Source organism: Chiloscyllium plagiosum, chromosome 7, assembly GCF_004010195.1.
Source record: "Chiloscyllium plagiosum isolate BGI_BamShark_2017 chromosome 7, ASM401019v2, whole genome shotgun sequence".
Taxonomy (NCBI): Eukaryota; Metazoa; Chordata; class Chondrichthyes; order Orectolobiformes; family Hemiscylliidae; genus Chiloscyllium; species Chiloscyllium plagiosum.
The window spans coordinates 46,052,022-46,074,169 of NC_057716.1; the positions used below are offsets into that span (position 1 = coordinate 46,052,022).

Here is a 22,148-nt window from a genome sequence, read left to right on the forward strand (position 1 = left end):
GAAGGAGGCCGTCTGGGTTGTGCGTTTTTGGAACTGGTCCTCCTGGGAGCAGATGCGGCGGAGTCGAAGGAATTGGGAGAATGGGATGGCGTTTTTACAGGGGGCAGGATGGGAGGAGGTGTAGTCCAGGTAGCTGTGGGAGTCGGTCGGTTTGTAGTAGATATCCGTGTTGATTCGGTCGCCTGAGATAGAAATAGAAAGGTCGAGGAAGGGGAGGGAGGAATCTGAGACTGTCCAGGTGAATTTGAGGTCGGGGTGGAAGGTGTTGGTAAAGTGGATGAACTGTTCAAAAGCAATGAGGGAAGGCACAAAATATGGGTCACTATTCCTTGCAATGCCCATTTTGAGAAGGTTGCTCAATCTCGAGGTAGACAGGTAATTAAGAGTCTTGTTTATGTTAGATTTAGGAGGGCAAGTGGGATTTTCCAGTCAGCCTGCAGTCTCTCTTAATGAATAGATTGGGGGGGAGGAAGATTCCAAATCAACTATGTAGCGTTAAGTACTCAGCACAAGGCTGACATGCCAAGCTGCTAAGCAGTCTACAGACCTTCCATATCTACATGAATGGGAGCACAGCTGAAAAGTAATGTGGAAGTGGCCACCTCACCACCTCTCTCACCCAACCTCACCGTAGTTCCCTCACAGTTTTTTTTGTTTAAGCAACTGAAAAGGCAAGTCCTTGTTGAGGTGCCATCCTAGTTTCTAATGCTGTACTGTATTCAGGTGCAGTGAGGCTTCTGACTCTTCAACTTCAAGAACTCACTTTTAGCCTTTAATTGACTAGGGAACCCATCATCATCATGGCAATTAACAGCTAACTCACATGAAAATCTAAACTCTTCATTAGTTTTTCCCTGGAGGTGAGTTTCTGATCAGAAATCAACGCAGTCCCTACTCTGTGGCAAACATTCCATCCTATGATTCTGTGATTTGTGTTTTGCAAGTCTATGTTGGCTGTCTCTGATCAATTCATAAATTGTTAATGTGCCTCTGGTACTCTGTCGCTATTGACAAACTCTAGCAGCTGCTCCACAACTGACAGGTCTATATTTGCCCCCCTACATTTCCTAAATAATAGTGATGTTGGCGAATTTCTAATCTAAGGGTACATTTTCTGAACTGAGCGCTTTGAAAGAATATGATTAACACTTCTGCAATTCCTTCACCTTTTAATACCTTGGAGTAGAAACTACCAGGTCCTAGAGATTTATCTATTTTGAATCTCGTTAATTTCTCCATTACCATTTTGTTACTTATACTGAATCTAATAAATTCCTCCACTTGATTTATTTTTAATTTTCCTTCCACCTTTAGTATTTTATCCTCCTCTTCTGCTGTGAAAATGGATGCAAAATACTGGCTTCATAAATCTGCCATTATGTTATTGTCGGTTAGTGTATCACCACTGTCTATCTTTAATTGATCCATATTATCCTCAGCCACTCTTTTTTACTTTTAATGTACAAAACTCTTACAATTAGCCTTAGTGTTTTTGCAAAGCTTTTTTTCTCGTATTTACTTTTTGCAGCTTTTTTTCCTTGTCCCTTTGTTGATTCATTTTTCTCAGACCTCTGGACCTTCACTTTTCTTGATGGTGTAAGCTACATCACTTACATGTTGTCTGTAAGGTGATGTATTGTGACTGAGAAAAGAGATGCAATTGTAATAAATAGATTGGAGATGATTTCTGTTATTACCAGCTGATGTTTGGTAGCTTATATCCCATTTCTGCTGCTGTATGTGTCACTAAGAATTGTAGTGGTTTCTCTTCAAGAACAATGAAAGCAGGGTTATTTCTGTCCCTCTCCACATGGCTGTCAACATTTATCCTGATAAGTCCTCAAGAAGATCTCTCGTTTCAGTTAGATCATATTTATTCTTCTAAACTTCAGAGGGTATAGGCCTGTTCTGCTCCGTCTCTCCACATAAAAAAAATTTCTTCGTGCTAGGAATCTGTATAGTAAACCTTTCTTGATCATATATCATGTTAAGGTTTACTAACAGTTTGCTTATACCTACACACCATTTATTTTTTAACCCCTCTTCTGACCACATGAGGTATTAAATGTTGTAGCACAATGCATACTCTCCTCGCCCCTCAGTGAGAAGGTCCAAATTGAATTCACGCTGGATGTTCAAGAAAGGTATGTTAATAATGTGATCAACAGCTTGACTGTAAGCCTGTAAATCCTTCCAACAAATGCCAATGGCTGGAGGTAAGAGAGGGAGAAATCCTGGTCAGACATGATGGAAAGAAAATTGGAGGCCTTTGCTACCACGTTCCAAATGAATCAGACTGCAGAATGTGTGTAAAAGTGCATATTACCAGAGTAACACAGATTCCCTCTGTCATCTGAAGCACACCACCACCTCCACCTCCAATGTCTGAGCATTTTGAAATGATTATAGATTACAGGTAAATGTATGGTTATAGTTTTTAATCAACTATTAATATGATTGATGAGTTTATTTGGAGCATAGAAGTGTAAAGACTTACAGCATGGAAACTGACTGTTTGGTCCAACTTGTCCATGCCGAACAGATATCTTAAATAAACTAGTCCCATTTGTCAGCATTTGGTTCATATCCCTTTAAATCCTTCCTATTCATATATCCATTCAGATGCCTTTTAAATGTTGTAATTGTACTCATCACCACCACTTCCTCTGGCAGCTTATTCTATACATGCACCACCCTCTGTGTGAAAAAGTTGCCCCTTAGATCCCTTTTAACTCTTTCCCCTCTCATCTTAAACCTGTGCCCTCTAGTTTTGGACTCTCCACCCCCAGGGAAAAGACCTTATCTATTTACCCGATCCATGGGCCTCATGATTTTATAAATCTCTATCAGGTCACCCCTGAGCCTCTGACACTCCATGGAAAATAGCTCAAGTCCATTCAGCCTTTCCCTATAGCTCAAACACACCAACTGGGGGAGCATTCTTGTCTTTTCTAAACCCTTTCAAGTTTCACAACATCTTTCCAATAGTGTCCTAACTAATGTCCTGTACAGTGACAGCATGACTTCCCAACTCGCTGCATTGACCGATAAAGGAAACCATACCAAATGCTGCCTTCACTATCATCTCTCCCTGTGACTGTACTTTCAAGGAACTATGAACCTTCACACTGAGGTCTCTTTGTTCAGCAATGCTCCCCAGGACCTTACCATTAAGTGTATAAGTCCTGCTCTGATTTGCCTTTCCAAAATGGAGCACCTCACATTTATCTAAATTAGGGACTGTGTGGGTGGCACGGTGGCACAGTGGTTAGCACTGCTGCCTCACAGCGCCAGAGACCCGGGTTCAATTCTCTAATCATTCATATAGATAATGAAAAGCAGTGGATCCAGCACCAATCCTCATGGCACACTGCTGGTTGCAGTCCTCCAGTCTGAAAAGCAACCCTACACCATCACCCTGTGTCTTCAACCTTCAAGCCAGTTCTGCATCCAAATGGCTAATTCTCCCTTTATTCCATGAGATCCTGTTATCTCATTTTTGAAGGCTTCCCATTTTCTAGCCATCTCTTACCAGTGAACATCTATCCCTAATCAACTGTTGAAACTTCTTGCTTAATACTGTCAAAATTGGCTTCATTCCAATCTGAAACCTTAACTATTCAATCCGGTCTAGCCTTTTCCATCACTATTTAAAAACTAATAGAATTATGGTCACTGGTCCCAAAGTGCTCCTCCACTGACACCTTGGCCACCTGCCCTTCCTTATTTCCCAAGAGTCGCTCAAGGTTTGCACCTTCTCTGGTAGGTACATTCACATACTGCATAAGAACATTTTCTTGTACACATTTAAATTCCTCTCCTTCTCAATCTTTAACACTATGACAGTCCCAGTCTGTGTTTGGAAGGTTAAAATCCCCTACCATAACCCCTGTTATTCTTAGAGATAACTGAGATCTCCTTACAAATTTGTTTCTCAATTTCCTGCTGACTATTGGGGGGGGGGTCTGTAGTACAATCCTAATAAAATGATCATCCCTTTCTCAGGTTCACCTAAATAACTTCCCTGGACATAATCCTAGAAATATCCTCCCTAAGTACAGTTGTAATGATACCCCTTATCAAAAAAGCCACCCCCCTTCTCCTCTTGTCCCACTTTCTATATAACATCTATACCCTGAAACATTAAGCTGCTAGTCCTGTCCATCTCCGAACCATGTCTGTGTAATTGCAATGATATCCCAGTCCCATGTTCCTAACTATGCCCTGCATTCATCTGCCTTCCCTGTTAGGCCTCTTGCATTGAAATAAATGCAGTTTAATTTAACAATCCTACCTCATTCTCTGCTTTGTTCCTGCCTGCCTATTTGACTTGCTCCTTTTTACAGCTGTGCCAGTCTCAGACTGATCTCTTTCCTCACTATCTCCCTAGGTTGCCCCTGCTCCACTTACTAGTTTAAATCCTTCTGAGCAGCTGTAGCAACTGTCCTCTCCAGTATATTAATCCCCTTTTAATTCAAGTGCAATCTGTCCTTCTTATACAGGTCACTTCTATCCCAGAAGAGATTCCAAAGATCTAAAAATGTAAACCCGTCTGCCCTGCACCAGTCCTCAGACATGCATTCATCTGTATTCTCCTATTCCTACCCTCACTAGCTCATGGCACCAGGAGTGATCCAGATATTACTATCCTCCAGGAGCTACTTTTTAAATTCCTGCCTAACTTCCTCTCCTCAGAATGTCATCCTTTTCCTTTCCCATGTTGTTAGTTCCAATGGGTACAATGACCTCCTGCTGGTCCCTCTCCCTATGAGAATATTCTGCACCCTCTCCAAAATATTCTTGATCCTGGCACGAGGGAGGCAACACACTATTCTGATGTCTCAATGTCTGCTGCAGAAATATCTGTGTCTCTGACTGGGGAGTCCCCTATCGCAATCGCTTGCTTGGAATCTGATATACCCCTCATTACCAATCTCAGTGCCAGAAACCTGGCTGTCAGTGCTACGTTCCCCTGAGAACCCATCACCCCTACATTTTACAAAACAGCAAACTTGTCTGAGATGGGGATAGCTACGGGAGACTCCTGCACTCCTTGCCTCCCTCTCCTACGTCTCCTGTCAGTCACCCATCTACTTTACTGTATCTTCGGTTTATCTCCCTTCTTGTAACAACCTTCCATCACACTCCTCCCTCCTGTAAATTCTTTATTGCCTCTGCCACTCCAGTTGATCCATGCAATCCGATAGGATTAACAACCAAACACAGTTGCTACAGACATAATCATCAGTAACATGGAAACAGTCCCTAATCTCACACATGCAACAGGAAGAGCATATCACTCTACTAAAAGTCATCTTTGCACCTTAACAATCTACAGACCCAGAAGAAAGTTACTGCTCCAAAAAACACTGCTCCAGGCTAGCTAAGTACAATGGTTTGTATTTTTAAAGTTTAATCAAGGGATAGATCTCAATAAAAACACATCAAAAAAGAACTCGCTCTACTCACTATTGTAGATTTACGAAAACAGTAAGATTATACTTAAAAACTAGCTTAACTGCTCCTCTGCTATGAGTTACCCCATACATGTTTCTCCAAGGTCAGCTGTAAATTTCATGGTTTGTTTATTTTTCTTACAACAAACTCCTATGTCCAGAGATACTTGAAACCAAATAGCAAAAGCAGCAGCTATGCAGATACACTGCTGGGTCAGTCAACAGCATTTGAATCAGTTCCATTTGGTCTCTGCCTTTGTGTCTCTTCCTCCTTTTTAAAGTGCCATTGTTTTGATCTTTTTTCCCCACAAAGTTCCAAAACAATGCAGCACCTTAAAAACAGTAATTACTACTCTTAGAATTCGAGGAAATCAGCTCCAACACTGAAAATACCTCAAGGAGCAGCTCTTATAGCCACAAGCTTTTCCCCATCCTTTATCTTCAATTAGCCAAGTACCTGAAGTTGTTCTTCCCACGTGGCCTTTCTCCCATACAATTCCAAACCCCTCCAACACTTTTTTTGAACCTTTGAGGTGACTTCACCAGGTTGGTAGCGTGGCCAGCCAGGATGCATCCAGCTAGACTTTTTGCTAACCTGTGGCCGACCACCAACCTCTTCCACTGAGCGCTATTTAGAACAGCAACTGTGGCCCTTACATCAGTACCTCTCTTGTCCTGCTGTTCCCTGTTTTTCCAGTCACAGAATTCCTCTCTCCTGAACTTGCTGCTAAGCGGCTCAACTTCATGTTTTGGCCCTTTCAATAGAAACTCTTTAATTTGGGAATTCATAGATGGCAGTAAGGAGGGATGGGAAGACAGAGGTTAGAAAAAAATTCTCATATCTGAAAATTGATAATTACATAATTAAAAGAAATGTACAACTTACAGCAGGACTTCTCAAATGCTTTTCCTATTGTGAGGCTTGAAAATTGTTTAGATCCGTCAGTGAGGAATGAGAGTATGGGGTGGTAGAGGCGATGCATTACAAAAGCAGGCAGTCGCATGAGGAGACCTGAGAGACTAGGAAAGGTGCAGAGCTTTGTGGTGGCCGTTGTTGCTTCAGAGCTTGCACCTCCAAAATTTCAGGTCCCAAGCCCACATGCCCTTGAGACATCTGCCATGCTCACAGGGATAAGCATACTGTACTTTAGAAATTACTCCAAAACTCCACAAGTGGTCCATGTGTGAGCATACCAACACTGAATGTAATGGCGGTACAACTTCTTGACTCTTCTACTCAACTATCTTTGTAATTAAGGCTATTGTACTGCTTGCTACCTTAATTGCTGTCTGTACATGCATGTTAACTTTGTTATCTGAATACAGTAATACGCACATCCCTCTGGATAACATTTTTCAGTCTTCCAAATATTTGATAAATAGTTTTCTTATCTATTTTTAACCAACACTAATCAATTCAAATTTTCCAGTGTTGTATTCTACTTTCCATATTCCTGTCCAATCCTTTCTTAATCTTCTTTCAGCCTCCTTGCTTTCTCATGGCATATTTTTACAGACATACGAACAAGAAGCAGCAATATGCCACTTACCCTCTTGCGTTTGCTCTGCCATTCATTAAGATCTTGTTGATATGTTTGTAACCTCACATCTGCATTCCTACTTACCCCAATAACATCTGAATCCCTTGATTGATATGAATCTATCTATCCCTGTCTTAAAAATATTCAAGAACTCTGCTTCCACCCCTCTTTTTAGGAAGAGTGTTTCAAACATTCATGACCACCTGTGAGAAAAAAATGACATCTCATTTCTGTTTTAAATAGGTGACTGCTGATTTTTAAGCATGGAAACCCATATTTACCTTATCAATACTCCTCAGGTTCTTATATATTTCAATCAAGTTGCCCCTTTCTCTTCCAAACTGCAGTGGATATAAACCTAGCCTGTTCAAACTTTCCTCGTATAAAACTTACTCATTCTAGGTGGTCTAGTAAACCTTCTCTGAATTGTATGTAATGCATTTACTTCCTTTCTTAAATAAGGTACTAATCTATGCCAAGTACTCCAGATATGGTCTCCGGTGCCCTAGATAAGTATAGCAGAACCCCCCAAACTTTTGAATTTGATCCCCCTCAAAATAAATTATGACATTGTATTACCTTTCCTATTTACTTGCTGTATCTGTGTGCTAATGTTTTGTGATTTGTGCACTAGGACGTCCAGATTCCTCTGCTCCTCAGAGCTCTGCAATCTCTCATCATACAGCTAATGTGTTTTCTTTTGGTTCCACCTGCAAACATGGACTATTTCACATTTTAACACATTATACTCCATCTTTGACCACTGACGTAACCTTTCTGTATCCCTCCGAAGCATCCTTATGCACTTTCCACAATTTACTTTGCTACCTCTTTATGTCGTCAGTAAACTTAGCAACCGTACCTTGTGTTCCTTTATCCAAGTAATTTATATACATTGTAAACAAAGACCCAGCTTCAATCCTGGTGGCACAATATTTGTTGCCAACCTGAAAATTTATACCTACTTTCTTCATTAGCCAACCAATCTTTTATCCATGCCAATATGTTACCCACTACACCATGAACTTCTATTTTCTGCGGTAAGCTTTTATCTAGCATTTTATCAAATGTCTTCTGGAAATCTAAGTACAGTGCATTCACTTGTTTCTCTTTATTCACAGCATGTGTTATTCCTCAAAGAGTGCTAATTGATTGGTAAACATGATTTCCCTTCAATAAAAGCCTGTGAATTCTGCCTGATTACCTGGAATTCAGCTAAGTGCCCCAATATAAGTTATTTGGTAATAGCTTCCAACATTTCCCTGTGACAGAGGTTAGGCTGACTGACTTGTACTTTCCTGCTTTCTGTCTTCCTTACTCTTTGAATAAAGGAATTAGGTTTACTACCTTCCAATTTAACAGGCTCTTTCCTGAATCGAAGAAATTTTGATAATTAAAACCAAAGCATCAGTGATCTTACTAGCCACTTTTTTTTAAATTCACCTAACTTTGCATCATCAGCAAACTGAACATATTACTTTAGTTCCCCTATCTAGTTCATTGAGTTACATTGTAGGGGACTGAACCGAGCGCTGATACCCATATTACCTCTCTAGTTTAAAACCTAGTAACCTAACTTGGCCCTTTTATTCTTGCTATTTGTATCCTCTGCTTATCAATCCTCAATCTAAATTAATATATTACCCAATTTCTTTTAAAGAAAATCCAAATGCATCGAATCCATTGGTTCTTCCTAATTCATCCTCCTCGTTACCACATCAAAAATGTCGAATGAATCTTCAAATGTGGCTTCCCTCTTACAAATCTGAATTCACGGGTCCTGTTACAAAAATTCACCTAAATCATAAACTCAACATAAAATTTTATCATATTATTATCAACCTGTTATGATTTGTCACTAGTAACTCAAAAAGGATAACAGTTATTAATTAATCATATCTATTTGCATAACACTAAGACTCAAACAGCCTTACTAAAATAACTAAAAATCACACGCCACCAGTTTATAATCCAACTGGTTTATTTGGAAGTACAAGCTTTCGGAGCACTGCTCCTTCGTCAGAAAGCTACTTGATAAAAGAGCAGCGCTCCCAAAGCTAGTACTTTCAAATAAACCTGTTGGACTATAACCTGGTGTTGTGTGATTTTTAACTTTGTCCACCCAGTCCAACACCAGCACCACCTCATCATTACCAAAATAGAACCTAAATTAAAACAAAGATCTGTGGATGCTGAAAATCTGAAGCAAAACAGAAATTAGCTATGGAGAGAAAGAGCTAACATTTATGGACGGCACGGTGGCACGGTGGTTAGCACTGCTGCCTCACAGCGCCAGAGACCCGGGTTCAATTCCCACCTCAGGCAACTGTCTGTGTGGAGTTTGCACATTCTCCCCGGGTTTCCTCCGGGTACTCCGGTTTCCTCCCACAGTCCCAAAAAAAAGTGTGCAGGTTAGGTGAATTGGCCATGCTAAATTGCCCATAGGGCAATGGGTCTGGATGGGTTGCTCTTCGGAGGGTCGGTGTGGACTTGTTGGGCCGAAGGGCCTGTTTCCACACTGTAAGTAATCTAATCTAATCTTAAAAAGTCTATTGATGCTTCAGAATTAAACGTTAACTCTGTTTTCTCTCCAGAAATTTGTTTTTGTTTTAAAATAGAAGCCAATCAGTTCATTGTCATATTGATCTTGAAGACCATCTTGAATATGTTCCATGAACTTGTACTTCACACCATTAATTTGCCTAGTTTGTGTGAAATTGTGGTTCCCCATGATTATTATATCGCCCTTGTTACATCCACCTCAGTTCCCTGATTTTCACTCTGCCTAACAACTGCTGTTGGGGGACTATAAACTATTTCAGCCAATGTTATCTTCCCCCTTATTGGTCATGGGTCTATCAAAACTGATTCCAAATTTTGATTTCTCTGGTTGAGATGTCTCCATCCTGGATTCTTGGGACTACTCCTCTTATTTTCCAATTTACTTATCACTTCTATAAACCAAGAATATTTATATTGAGATATTTATTTCCCAGCTTATATAAAAGCCTTAAACCTTTTTCTCTTTTCCTGTAATATCATCTTGGTCACTAATTTCCTATTTTACAGGTCATTCTGCTATAACATGCATTTCGTTAATGCAAATTTGTTGTAAAGTAACTGATGAATTGGGAACACTGTTTTGAAAGCACAAATTTTTTAAATGGTGCTGCTATTATGTGGTTTTCTTAATACATGGGATTGCATGAGAATGGAACTACCACTTTATAGTAGAGCCAATTGTATTTCCTTTATGACCCACTGTCTTTTTTAAAACTAAAATCATTGCTTTATTGTAAAGCTTTGGCATGACTCTTTTTTTCCTGAATTCTCCCAACTCTCATTAGTTTTAAGGTCCGTCTACTGCTTTATTTTTTAAAACTTTGTTGGACAATGATCCCAGCCAGGTTTAAGGGAAGACCAAACCCAGGAACAGCTCTCTTTCAGCACTTTGGTGCAGGTTCCCTTAAACTGAAATCCTTGCCTCCCGCACGACTTTTTCAGCCATGCGTTTAACCTTCTAATTGTTTGACCCTTTTTTCAGATAATAATCCATTTGATCTATAACAGTGAAATTGTGTGTGTAATTTTGATGCTAGCTCCTCAAACTCTTTCAGCAAAATCTTGTTCTTAGTTCTGCCTATATATGTCCTACATTGATCAATGTAACTGAATTCTGATATGCATGCCTCTTATCCTCAGTGCTTCCCAGGGTCCTACTGTTCATCATGTATTCCCTTCACAGTTAGCTTCAGGGAAATTAAAATTCCCTATCACCACTACCCTATTACCTAACACTTCTCTGAAATTTATCTACATATCTGCTTCTTTGTTTCTCAACGACTATTAGGAAGCTTATAAAACACTCCCAGCAATGTGATTGTTCCTTTTTTGATTTGAATGATGACCTGTAGTACCCTGTACTACGATACAATTGATGGTTAGCTTATCCATTAATTAGATAAGGGATGTCGTCATGCATGGACTGGAAGTCTTTAGCGTCTCCATCCAAAATTGTCTGTCCTTTCACTTTGGTGAAATTTCTCCCCTTCATTCTAGTTGTTGATCCCACATTTTATATAAGCCAGCAGTACTCCAATTAAACATTAAGATTAAGTTAACTTCAGAGGAAATGGTTTCAAGCTAAAGGCTATGTTTAAATGCACAAAGCATTCACAACAAAATAGATGAATTAATAATGCAGATAGATAGAAGAGTTGTGATAATAGCCACTATGGACATCATTGCGGATTGACACACAGAAATAAATATGCCAGGACTCTTGAAGAAGTGATATGCCAAATGAAAGGGAGAGAAGTAATCCTGAAAATATTTTAAACAACTGCTATATCCAGAGTTTCTTCAGATATTGTCACAACCGAGTTCGGTGGGATGACCTTTCCTTGCCCCTCTTCTGTGGTCACAACAAAGTTCAAGAACTTTGAAATTAGCCAAGACACATCAGTATGCTTGATCGGTACCACATCCTCAAACATTCACTCACTTCACTGCCGCACAGTAAGAACAATATGTGGCTTTACAAGGTTGACTGCAGAAATTTACCACAACTCCTTAGACCTCACCTTCAAAACCCATGACCACTACCATCTATAAAGGCTGAAGATAGATGGGAAAGGCCATCTGCAAGTTCCCTCAACTGCTCACAATCCTGACTTGGATATATATTGCCATTCCTTCAGTGATGTCAGGTCAAAATCCTCCCTAACAGTATTATGGATATATCTCCATCTCTGGATAGCACCAAGTCAAGAAGGCAGCTCAACACCATCTTTATAATGAAGGATGGGCAATAAGTGTTGTCCCAGCCAACAAAGGCTACATCCCATGAATGAATAGAAAAATGTTGGAACTTATAAAGGGAGGTGACTTTGCATTAAATGCATTGTTGAACAAGGGCATGTTACATTTCATGTCCAGCTATGAACCACTAGTATGTCATCAGTAAACTGGAAAGGGATGACACAAAAGAGAGTGGAGTCAAAAGGATTAGAAAACTCTGGAAATAGGTGACAAGGGTATTATAGGTTCAAGGCATTTACAAAGTTTGGGAGAAGCACATCTATGCAGTAATTCATGTTTGAGTAATTAATATTGGTATTCGTATTAGCAACATAAGGAACCATGAGGTTTGCGAAGATTAAGGAATAGGAGAATAGTCAAGAAGCATTTGAGTAAATCAATCAACAGGTATCAAAGGCATAAGTTATGATTTCAGTAAAGATGGGCAGTGGGGGTGTGGTTTCAGAAGTGAACGAAGGTAGACTCTGATAGAGAGAATATGCCATTAATAACATGGCTCAGTATGTTGAAGTGCAAACATCATGGTTCAGCCTGAGAAAAAGATGAGAGGTGCTTGTCTTGCTGCCAAAGATCTGGCTGTTAGATAAGCAGTCTAATCAACGTGGTGGAGAGGGAGATTTGGATGTCAGAATGTTGAGAGTGCAGAGTGGCAGTGATTCTTGGCCAGATGACTTTGGATAACAATAACTGTTGATTCATATGCTCACCAGGTTGTTGCCCTCGTGGTTAGAAAGAACATACACCTCTATATTTTTAGAGCTTGGCTACAAGCTTTGGAAATAGGTGACAAGGGTATTATAGGTTCAAGGCGTTTACAAAGATCGGGAGAAGCAGCTGGAAGAATAACTATCTCCTGTTGCATTGAATTTCCATCAATTGACAAACAGAACAAAATATCTCAGAGGTGATATCACACAGGACAAGCTTTGGAAGTCTTTAGCTAGCATCTTGACTGTGGGTTAATCAATTTACTGAGGATGGAAATAACATTCATTATTACGGACGACACTTTTTAATTTTGAATTGAATGGGAGCAAACTATTAACTTTAACAATCAGAAGTCCTTTAGGAAGAAGAATAAAGCATATTATGTGTGTTTTGAAATGCATTTACCATTGTATATGTACAGAATATGTTGCTGTCAACTGTAGACTTTTGACCATCCTTATTAGGTGATTAAGAATTTGCGGATGTAACTCTTAAGCTGCCTAGGGAAAAGCTTGGTTATTGTTTTAGTTATAAGCAGCTATTGCTCCTGTAGATATCTATACATAAAGATTCCTGTGACAAACTGAGGAATTGCTTTGCACACAGTGGGCAGCCAACAGTGTTTGCTGTAGGGTACATTCTAGTGAGAGCTGACAGAGGGCAACTTGGCAAAGGTTCAAAAACATACATTAAGCAGACTGAGCCCAGTATGGAACCTCATGTTCAGCAGAATTCTTGTGACCTGCTTCCCTGCATGCCGAGCTCATCAGCAAACACCTAATGAGCCTGCTCCAAGGAAACAGACCCTCTCCCAACCTGCTTCATTTACACACATTCTCTGGGGGTGGAGAGACATTGCTTCAGAAGGACTGATGATGCTGCAAAGACCACAATAATGATAATTAACTTGCTGAATTTAGAAGATTATGCTGTTAATTAGTTGCAAAATAAAGATAAGTAATATAGCAGCAGATGGTATGATAACACCCAAGAGAAGAGGGGGTTATTACACTGATGAGTTTTTATGGCAGATATGAAATATGGATTTGACTTTTCATGGATTGTTTCAGGAGCTTAATATCTTTCTCTGTAAGCTGTCTGGTTAGAGAGGAACCATATACTGAGCAAATTCTGTTGACAGATTGGTTTCTGCCACCAAAAAGAGGCTCTGTTACTCTAGAAAATGGTAGTGTACTCATTTGTGAAGCTTTTTCAAAAAGGTAAATTAAAATGTGAGGAGCATTTGTGTTGGCCTTTTTCTATTAGTTATATGAATTGGACAGGCAGATAAATATAATGTGCATTTCATTGACTAGTAATTTAGTGGCTACCACTCCTTTTAATTAGGATAATATTGATAAAAATAAAGGTAAAAAAAAAACAGGCAATAGATGGAAACTAGATTTTGTGAATGTATTCATTAAAAATGTTATCTTGATTTTACATAATATTTCGACCATGAGGAATTGCAAAATTAACAACTTCAAAATAACTGTCAAGCTGTAACTTTTTTTCCATAGTTAAAACATTTTTTTACAAACGTAGCCCAGAGTCCGATAATATAAGCAAGAATCTGTGTTCATCGTGTGTTTTTAAGAACATTTTTGAAGCAAAGCATTGCTGTTATTTTAAATCTAAGATCTATAAGAAGAATATTTGTTAACCGTGACAAAATGCTTAATATTTTTAAATATTGATATTAGTAGCTAAGTTTTAAATTCTTCCCTTCCTTTAATTATGTTACAATTTTGTAAATTTATCCAAAATATGACAGCTAAATATGTCCTTTTGATGAATATTATTTTTTCTCTCTGATCTATCAGAAAATTGTTGCATATTGTGACACAGAGTACACGTTGTGTATTCATAATTAAGCAGATATTTTTGGCAAAGGAAGATGAATCAGAATTTTAAAGCCAAAGATATTTTCAGGATTCATACCTTATTTAAAAAAAAACCTTAAGTATTTGTATATAGTTTATCTTTAAAAGTATGTTACTTGATTGCAGCAGTAAAATATCAATATTAAATTAATCAGTATATTGTGCAATATTTAGAAATAGTAGTAATGTAATTAATTTAGCAGAAAACAAGAAAATAAAAACTTGAACAAGTCATGGCATTCCTATAAATTCCATTTTCCAGTATTCAGATCTGTAATTGTAAAATGATTTTTCTAATCCAGTGGGATAAGATATGTGATATTGCTCCTGTCAAAAATACAGTGTTGTGACAGTAAAGTCATAGTGAATGTTAGCAGGTGTTCACAGAGATATCTTGTATTCCTTTTACAGCGTACAGATCCTTTAGGAATTATGCTCACAAATGAACAAATATGAATATCTGTAGCCAAAAGAGGTGGCAGATAACAGATCTGACCATGTAAGATCTTTGAATGCAGTTTGCTAGAAACAGTTTGAACAAACTAATTTCTATTTTTATGGTGCATAAAAGTTTAATCATACATTTATATCTAATGATAAAATAGAGTTGAGTTAAAATTATTTATTACCAGTCATTCAAAACTCTTGGTGAAGCAGCATTCGGTTTGGAAGTCAGAAAGACAGAAATTCCAATGTAATGGCAATTACAAGATTCACTGTCTGCCCATTTTACATTGGGTCAAAATTAGTCGGTGGCAGTAATGTTTCCGCAATGAAGTATTCTTCAAAGCGAATTACTTGTTGCAAATATTAAAATATTCATTCATGAGTATTGTTGTTCAAATGGTTTTCTGGGCAATTTATTCTCATCCAATCTTGAGCATTACCCCTATAGCTTCACTTGCAACACTTAAAACTTGCACTGCTGGATTACACATGACACTGTACATGGATAACATATGTTAAGTGACATAAAGCAAGTAGGTGAAGCATATACTTTTGTAACATACTACATGTTAAATTATGCTTGTTTAAATATCTCCTAGAAATTAAAAGGTTAAATAAATGGACTTTTAGTTCTTTGAAATATTTTTCATTTTTGGATTTAATTTGTGGGGTAAATTTCACACAAGCTGCGAATTTTTCCAATGAAATATATCTATTTTAAATGAAACAGTATGCTGCCTCGGTTTTGACTACCTTTATTCTAATTGCAACATTTTTGTGTAGGTATTCATTATCTGAATGGAAAAGTCCTGTGTAGCATATAAATCTGATTTGATCCATGAAATTAAAGAATACCCTGAAATTGGTTAAATCTATTCAGATGAATAGTTGGCAGCTAATACAGCTGTAGTGCAATGAAGCTTACCGAAGATTGTCATCAGATGTAATGATTGCTGGTACATGTGTAACTGATGCTATGCAACAAGGAAGAACATAATCAGTTACGGATATAAAAATAGGTAGTTCACTATTCAGAAAGGTTAAAGTATGAAGTGTCAAATTTGGTGGATGCTTGAACAATTTTGCATAACTGATAACTTTTAAATGGCTGATAAAGCTTAAGAATTAAAACTTTTAGTGGTCCAGCATGTGAGAAGAAAAGCAATCACAAATCTCTATCGTGCTTCCGCAAAAAGAACAATCAAAATCAACAGTCTTGAACAACCAGAACTTGTTAAAGATGATTAATCTGAAAGCAGTCATTTTTTAAAAAACTTCTTTATCACTTCTCATACTCTTCAGTTTGATGCTGAAAAACATATATTGACAAACATTGAGATTCTGTTTGCCGAGCTGGAAGTTTTTGTTGCAAACGTTTCGTCCCCTGGCTAGGCGACATCATCAGTGCTGGGTACCCAATATACCAACCACGACAGCGGACAGCTGAGTCGTGTCGTTTCGTGGCTAGTTGATGTTCATGTATGCGGATTGTTAGCTGTCCTGGACCCAATATACCAACTACTACAGCGGACAGCTGAAACTGACAACCGAAGCGGCAGGGACAGACCACTATAAACACCGGAGGAAACATCAAAGAAGCACTTCGCAGGAGGCTCCCAAGCACTGATGATGTCGCCTAGCCAGGGGACGAAACGTTTGCAACAAAAACTTCCAGCTCGGCGAACAGAACCACAACAACGAGCACCCGAGCTACAAATCTTCGCACAAACTTTGAACATTGAGAATTGTGGGCTTTGTCATTTAAAATTATATGACTTTTTTGCTTTTAAATTTTAATTCTAAAGTATTTTCTGAAGTAATCTTAACATGATTAAAAGTTTGAATTCAAGTGCTAAGATTTAAAAATGGAAGCTTCACTGATACTTGATTTTCAGTATCTACCAGCTTGGAGTTGCCTATTTTTAGTTCCAAACTTTATTAGAAAATAAATACATTTTGTTTGAAATATTCAAATTAAAAATTTATTCAAATACATTTTATTTTGTTTTAGTGGCGCTATTCATGCTCTAGGTTGCTAATCATCTCACCAGTGTATCGTGTGCCGTGGGATATGAAAGCCCTTTTTTGGCATACATTTCATATGTTTATGATTTTGTTTTTGTCAGTTATGTTCTCTGCCAGCAGATCTAAATAGAGAATTCTCAATGTTGATGCTATTCCTAGCAATTTTTAAATAGATGCTTAATACCATAACCAACAATTGCATTTAGTTGTTTTCTGTTCATTTTATTAATGGTAGAAACAGAAAAATCAGGAAGTGACTGTATATTGAAAGTTTAAAGGTATGGTGTTTAGCACACAATGCTTAAAAAAGTCATTGTGCTGTATATTGTTTGGACTTGGATTCAAAAGTGAAAATTTACAATTTATTTTGACTGTTAGACTTCTAACTTAATGCATAGAATCTGTTGAGATATAGTTTGAAAATTTGTCATGGATTGCATTTTTTTTCTCTGTGAATAGAGTTATTAAAAAGAATCTTATGGCCAAGTTTAAATATATCATGTATCGAAAAGACATAAAATATTAGAAATAATCTTTAATCAGTCTTGTAATTCCAAAGCAGATATGGGAGGAGATTACATAATTTCATGAATAGTTAAACAGTTCTTATTTAGTTATACAAAAGACCCATAATTTAACCTTTTTTATTCACTTCTTTACTGTTGGAATAACAAAAATACTTTTTATACTAGTATTAAGCACTTTTAACAAACTATAGACTTTATTTTAAAATCTTTATCGCAGATGTTTTCATGAACAGTATTCTGTTGTAACTAATGTTCATTGTTTTGATTCAAATAGGCACATTGGAAAAGCAAAATACTTATTGAGCAAAATTTTGTTTCTGCTGAAGGAAATTTAATATTTCTGGATCTGAAAATAAACCTTTGCTATAAAGCTGATTTAGCATTGTACTTGTTATTTAAATCTGAAAAATGGCAGGTTAAGGAACATCTTGTATTACAATTATCATCATCATGTGTGCTCTATCCAAAGGCAGGTCTTTAATTGATATTACATTGTCTACAGAATAAATAACATAATTCAGAAACTAGCTTATAATTAAATACAGTCTACTGTATGAAGAGAGATAGGACAGGCAAAATCGACGTTCCTGATGAAGGGCTTTTGCCCGAAACATCGATTTTGCCTGTCCTCGGATTTTGCCTGTCCTGGGATGCTGCCTGAACTTCTGTGCTCTTCCAGCACCACTAATCCAGAATCTGGTTTCCAGTATCTGCAGTAATTGTTTTTACCCTGTATGAAGAGAGAGGTTGTCTATATTACAGGTTCACTAACCACACCAGATTAGATTGAGTTAATTCCCAACTAGGTTGAAGTAATATATTTCACAGTAAGGGGAATAAATGAGACAGCTCCTTCCCTCTTAAAATTGTACCCCTTGTGGCACAGTCAGGCTGGTAATGATCATCTTATTCCCTTTTGGTTTACAAAAAAAGAGCATGATGAGTAACAATATAGGGAAATTGAAAATATATAGAGAGTAAAGTTTTACCAGTCTCCTTCCAGTCAGACTAGCAGTGATGAGGTCCAGTAAAATACCAGCAAGAGCCCCCAGTGAAGTCTCACCTTTGGAGGTGTTGTATTTTGGTAGGAAAAGTCAGAGCAGGACTTAATGATAAGGTCCTGGGGAATGTTGCCAAACAAAGAGAACTTGGAGTGCAGGTTCATAGTTCCTTGAAGGCCGAGTCGCAGGTAGACAGGGTAGTGAAGGAGGTATTTGGTATGCTTGCCTTTATTGAGTAGTGCATTGTATATAGGAGTTGGGAGGTAATGTTGCAGCTGTTCAAGACATTGGTTAGGCTGCTTTCGGAATACTGCATTCAAATCTGGTCTTCCAACTACAGGAAAGATGTTGTGAAACTTGAAAGTGTTCAGAAAATGTTTTTAAGGATGTTGCCAGGGTTGAAGGGTTTGAGCTATCGAGAGAGGCTGAATAGATTGGGGCTATTTTCCCTGGAGCATTGGAGGCTGAGGGATTTATAAAATTGTGAGGGGCATGGATAGGGTGAAGAGCCAAGGTCTTTTCCCAGGGTAGGAGAGTCAAAAACTAGAGGGCATAGGTTTAAGCTGAGAGGGGAAAGATTTAAAAGGGACCTGAGGGGCAACTTTTTCACACAGAGGGTGACGTGTATTTGGAATGAGCTGCCAGAGGTGGTGGACGCTGGTACAAAATTATAACATTTAAAAGGTACCTGGATGGGGACATGAATGAGAAGGGTTTAGGGGAATATGGGCCAAATGCTGGCAAATGGAACTAGATTAATTTGGGATATGTGGTCAGCTTGGACAAGTTGGACAGAAGGGTATATTTCCCTCTTGTACAATCCTATGACTCTGACTGTTTCACCAGTGACAGAAACAGGCGTGGCTAAATTACACAAAAAAAAAATTATTGCCAGTGGCAGAAACCTCACTATATTTGGAGACTCTGAGCTGCTTGGTTGCAGCCTCCCATTAGCGTTTTTTGGGTAGTTATCCCATTCGGCAGCTATGTTACTTATAGAGGGGATCCTTGGCAGCAAAGGACAGTTCTGCTGTCACTTCCTGAGGCACAACTCCTCTAATTAACAGGGTCTCCCTGACTAACGCCTGCAAAGAAAATATTGTCAAACACACCTGCGAGGAGTCCTCTTATTCTCCGACCAGCCTAAACAATGGCCAACTTTCTCTGTGGTACCAGCCTGCTGGCTGGCATAATGAGCAGGCAATGCACCATTCTTAATTGGACAGCAGATCACGCTGGGAGGATTGCTACTATCCATTTGCATGATCTCAAAACCTGCATTCAATCCCCACACTGGGACTTGTCTTGGCCATAAAATCGCAGCCATTGTGCTTAATATGCTTAAAAATAAAACAGCATCTACTTTGTCATCTTCAATTGTGGGATACTATTAAAATATGTTAAATATTTTTGTGAAACTAATAAAATATATGTACACCTAAATAAAAGTTCCACTATCGAGGTATTATCAAAAAAGATAAACCCTTGCCCCTTGAGTATTCCCAAGCATTGACTTTTGGATAGAAATCTTGATTTCTTTAGGAAAATGCAGATATATGCATAAGATTGGTAATTATACAATTAAGGTTAAACAATCTCAACAGAATTCATTTTTCCATCACATCAGAATCAATTTATTGCTTTTAGACTGTAGGTTGAAGAGATTTTAATTTGAATTAGGTGGAAAAATCTCTTAGATTATTTGGGAGAAAAAAGAAAGATGATCCTACTCTACGTGGGGTGTACCCTTTTACTTTATGGGTTACAATTAGTATGCATAAAGTACAAATCATCACTGTTCATTTGTAAATTTTGTAAATGATGGTGAGAAAAGGTGAAAATATCTAATTTACCTCAAATAAGACACATTCCCCATTCACATTACATTTGATGAGATTGGTCATAATAATAGTCATCGTCATCTAGTTGATGAGGATGTTTTGGGGATATATTCTACGTTATGATCACTGACAATGTTAGCTCAGAATAAGAGGCAAGCCATCTAAACCAATGATGTCCCTTGCCGCTACATAATAGCGAAGCTAATTTTGAAGCTGTGTTAGGGAATATGCAGTGATGAAATATTTTATTCTGAATTGACACCTGGATGGGAATTCGAAACCTGATATAACTTAGAAATTTACAGTTTTTATTTAACACAATGCACCAATAAGTTAAATGATTAAAATACAATTCATTCTTACACACAAAATGACCCTGAGTTTAGAGTACCATCATATATCTAGAGATCATTGCATTGTGAACTTAGTTTGTAAAATCATGGTTAGTCGAAGACATTTCCAAAGTTTGCTTAATACTGTACTGGATACAGACTTAGATTTTACGTATTTGTATATTCTCTTGAATCTTAACTGATATATTTTGGTATACCAGTGAAACTGCTGGTTTGGTTTGTTTTTTTTGCAGCGACTGAAGGCAGCTTTAACACAACAGCTCCCTCAGGTTACTAATGGTAATAATTCCATTGGTCAAGCAAGTGGCACAATGAGGATTCAATCAAAGGAAGCACATCCACAGTCACTGCAGGAAGTTGCAACTTCCACTACTCAACCAATGGTAAGGAAGAAAGTTTTATAAAATATACAATAGTTTTCTCTTTCTTAAAACTAATCCATGCTAAATTTTTGAGTTGGCCCGTATGTTAAGAGAAAAAAGTTTTACGAATTAAAAACAAAACCCTAAGTTTCCTGGATTACTGCAATGCTACCCTGAACTGTTCTAACTTTTTAATAATGTTATATTAATTCCAATGATAGAAACCTAATCATATGCCAGTTGTGAAACTAACCAGTTATTTACAGATTAAAAGAAACTAGTCAGCCTAACTTAGCTCTTTCATCTGAAAACATCCTAAAAGTCATTGATTATCATATCCAAGTACTGCTAAAATGATTCTGGAAATGTTATTTTCAATGCTGAATCCAAGAATTAATGTTGTATATTTATCATTCTTTGTTTGAAGAGTAGCTTTTTTCAGCTCTTTCTGTGTTACATGGGGTTCCTATAGTGCTGGTTGATCACCTTGTGTCAACCATTATTTTGGATTTGGCACCTGGTTTCATATCCTGGAGCTCTGTTCTTGATGGTATTCCTGAAATTTATCTTAATAATTTAAACCCATTCCTTTCCGCAATTTAGGTTCAGGTAACTTAACAAAATTTACCTATCCCATTTAGTTTAATAGCTGAAAATGTGTTGCTGGAACAGCGCAGCAGGTCAGGCAGCATCCAAGGAGCAGGAGAATCGACGTTTCGGGCATAAGCCCTTCTTCAGGAATGAGGAAAGTGTGTCCAGCAGGCTAAGATAAAAGTTAGGAAGGAGGGACTTGGGGGAGGGGCATTGGAAATGCGATAGGTGGAAGGAGGTCAAGGTGAGGGTGATAGGCCACAGTGGGGGTGGGGCGGAGAGGTCAGGAAGAAGATTGCAGGTTAGGAAGGCGGTGCTGAGTTCGATGGATTTGACTGAGACAAGGTGGGGGGAGGGGAAATGAGGAAACTGGAGAAATTGGAGTTCATCCCCTGTGGTTAGAGGGTTCCTAGGCAGAAGAGGCGCTCTTCCTCCAACCATCGTGTTGCTATGGTCTGGCGATGGAGGAGTCCAAGGATCTGCATGTCCTTGGTGGAGTGGGAGGGGGAGTTGAAGTGTTGAGCCACGGGGTGGTTGGGTTGGTTGGTCGGGGTGCCCCAGAGGTGTTCTCTGAAACGTTCCGCAAGTAAGC

At 38.3% G+C, this 22,148-nt stretch overlaps 1 protein-coding gene across 3 annotated transcripts in view; it reads left to right on the forward strand.

Annotated features, from left to right (window-relative positions):
• atf2 (activating transcription factor 2) overlaps positions 1-22,148 on the forward strand; it is a 153,056-nt gene that overhangs the window by 87,713 nt on the left and 43,195 nt on the right. For all 3 annotated transcript variants that reach the window (XM_043693568.1, XM_043693570.1, XM_043693569.1), the window contains exon 9: positions 20,837-20,986. In XM_043693568.1, coding sequence (XP_043549503.1) covers positions 20,837-20,986 — 150 coding nt within the window. The remainder of the gene's footprint in view (positions 1-20,836; positions 20,987-22,148) is intronic.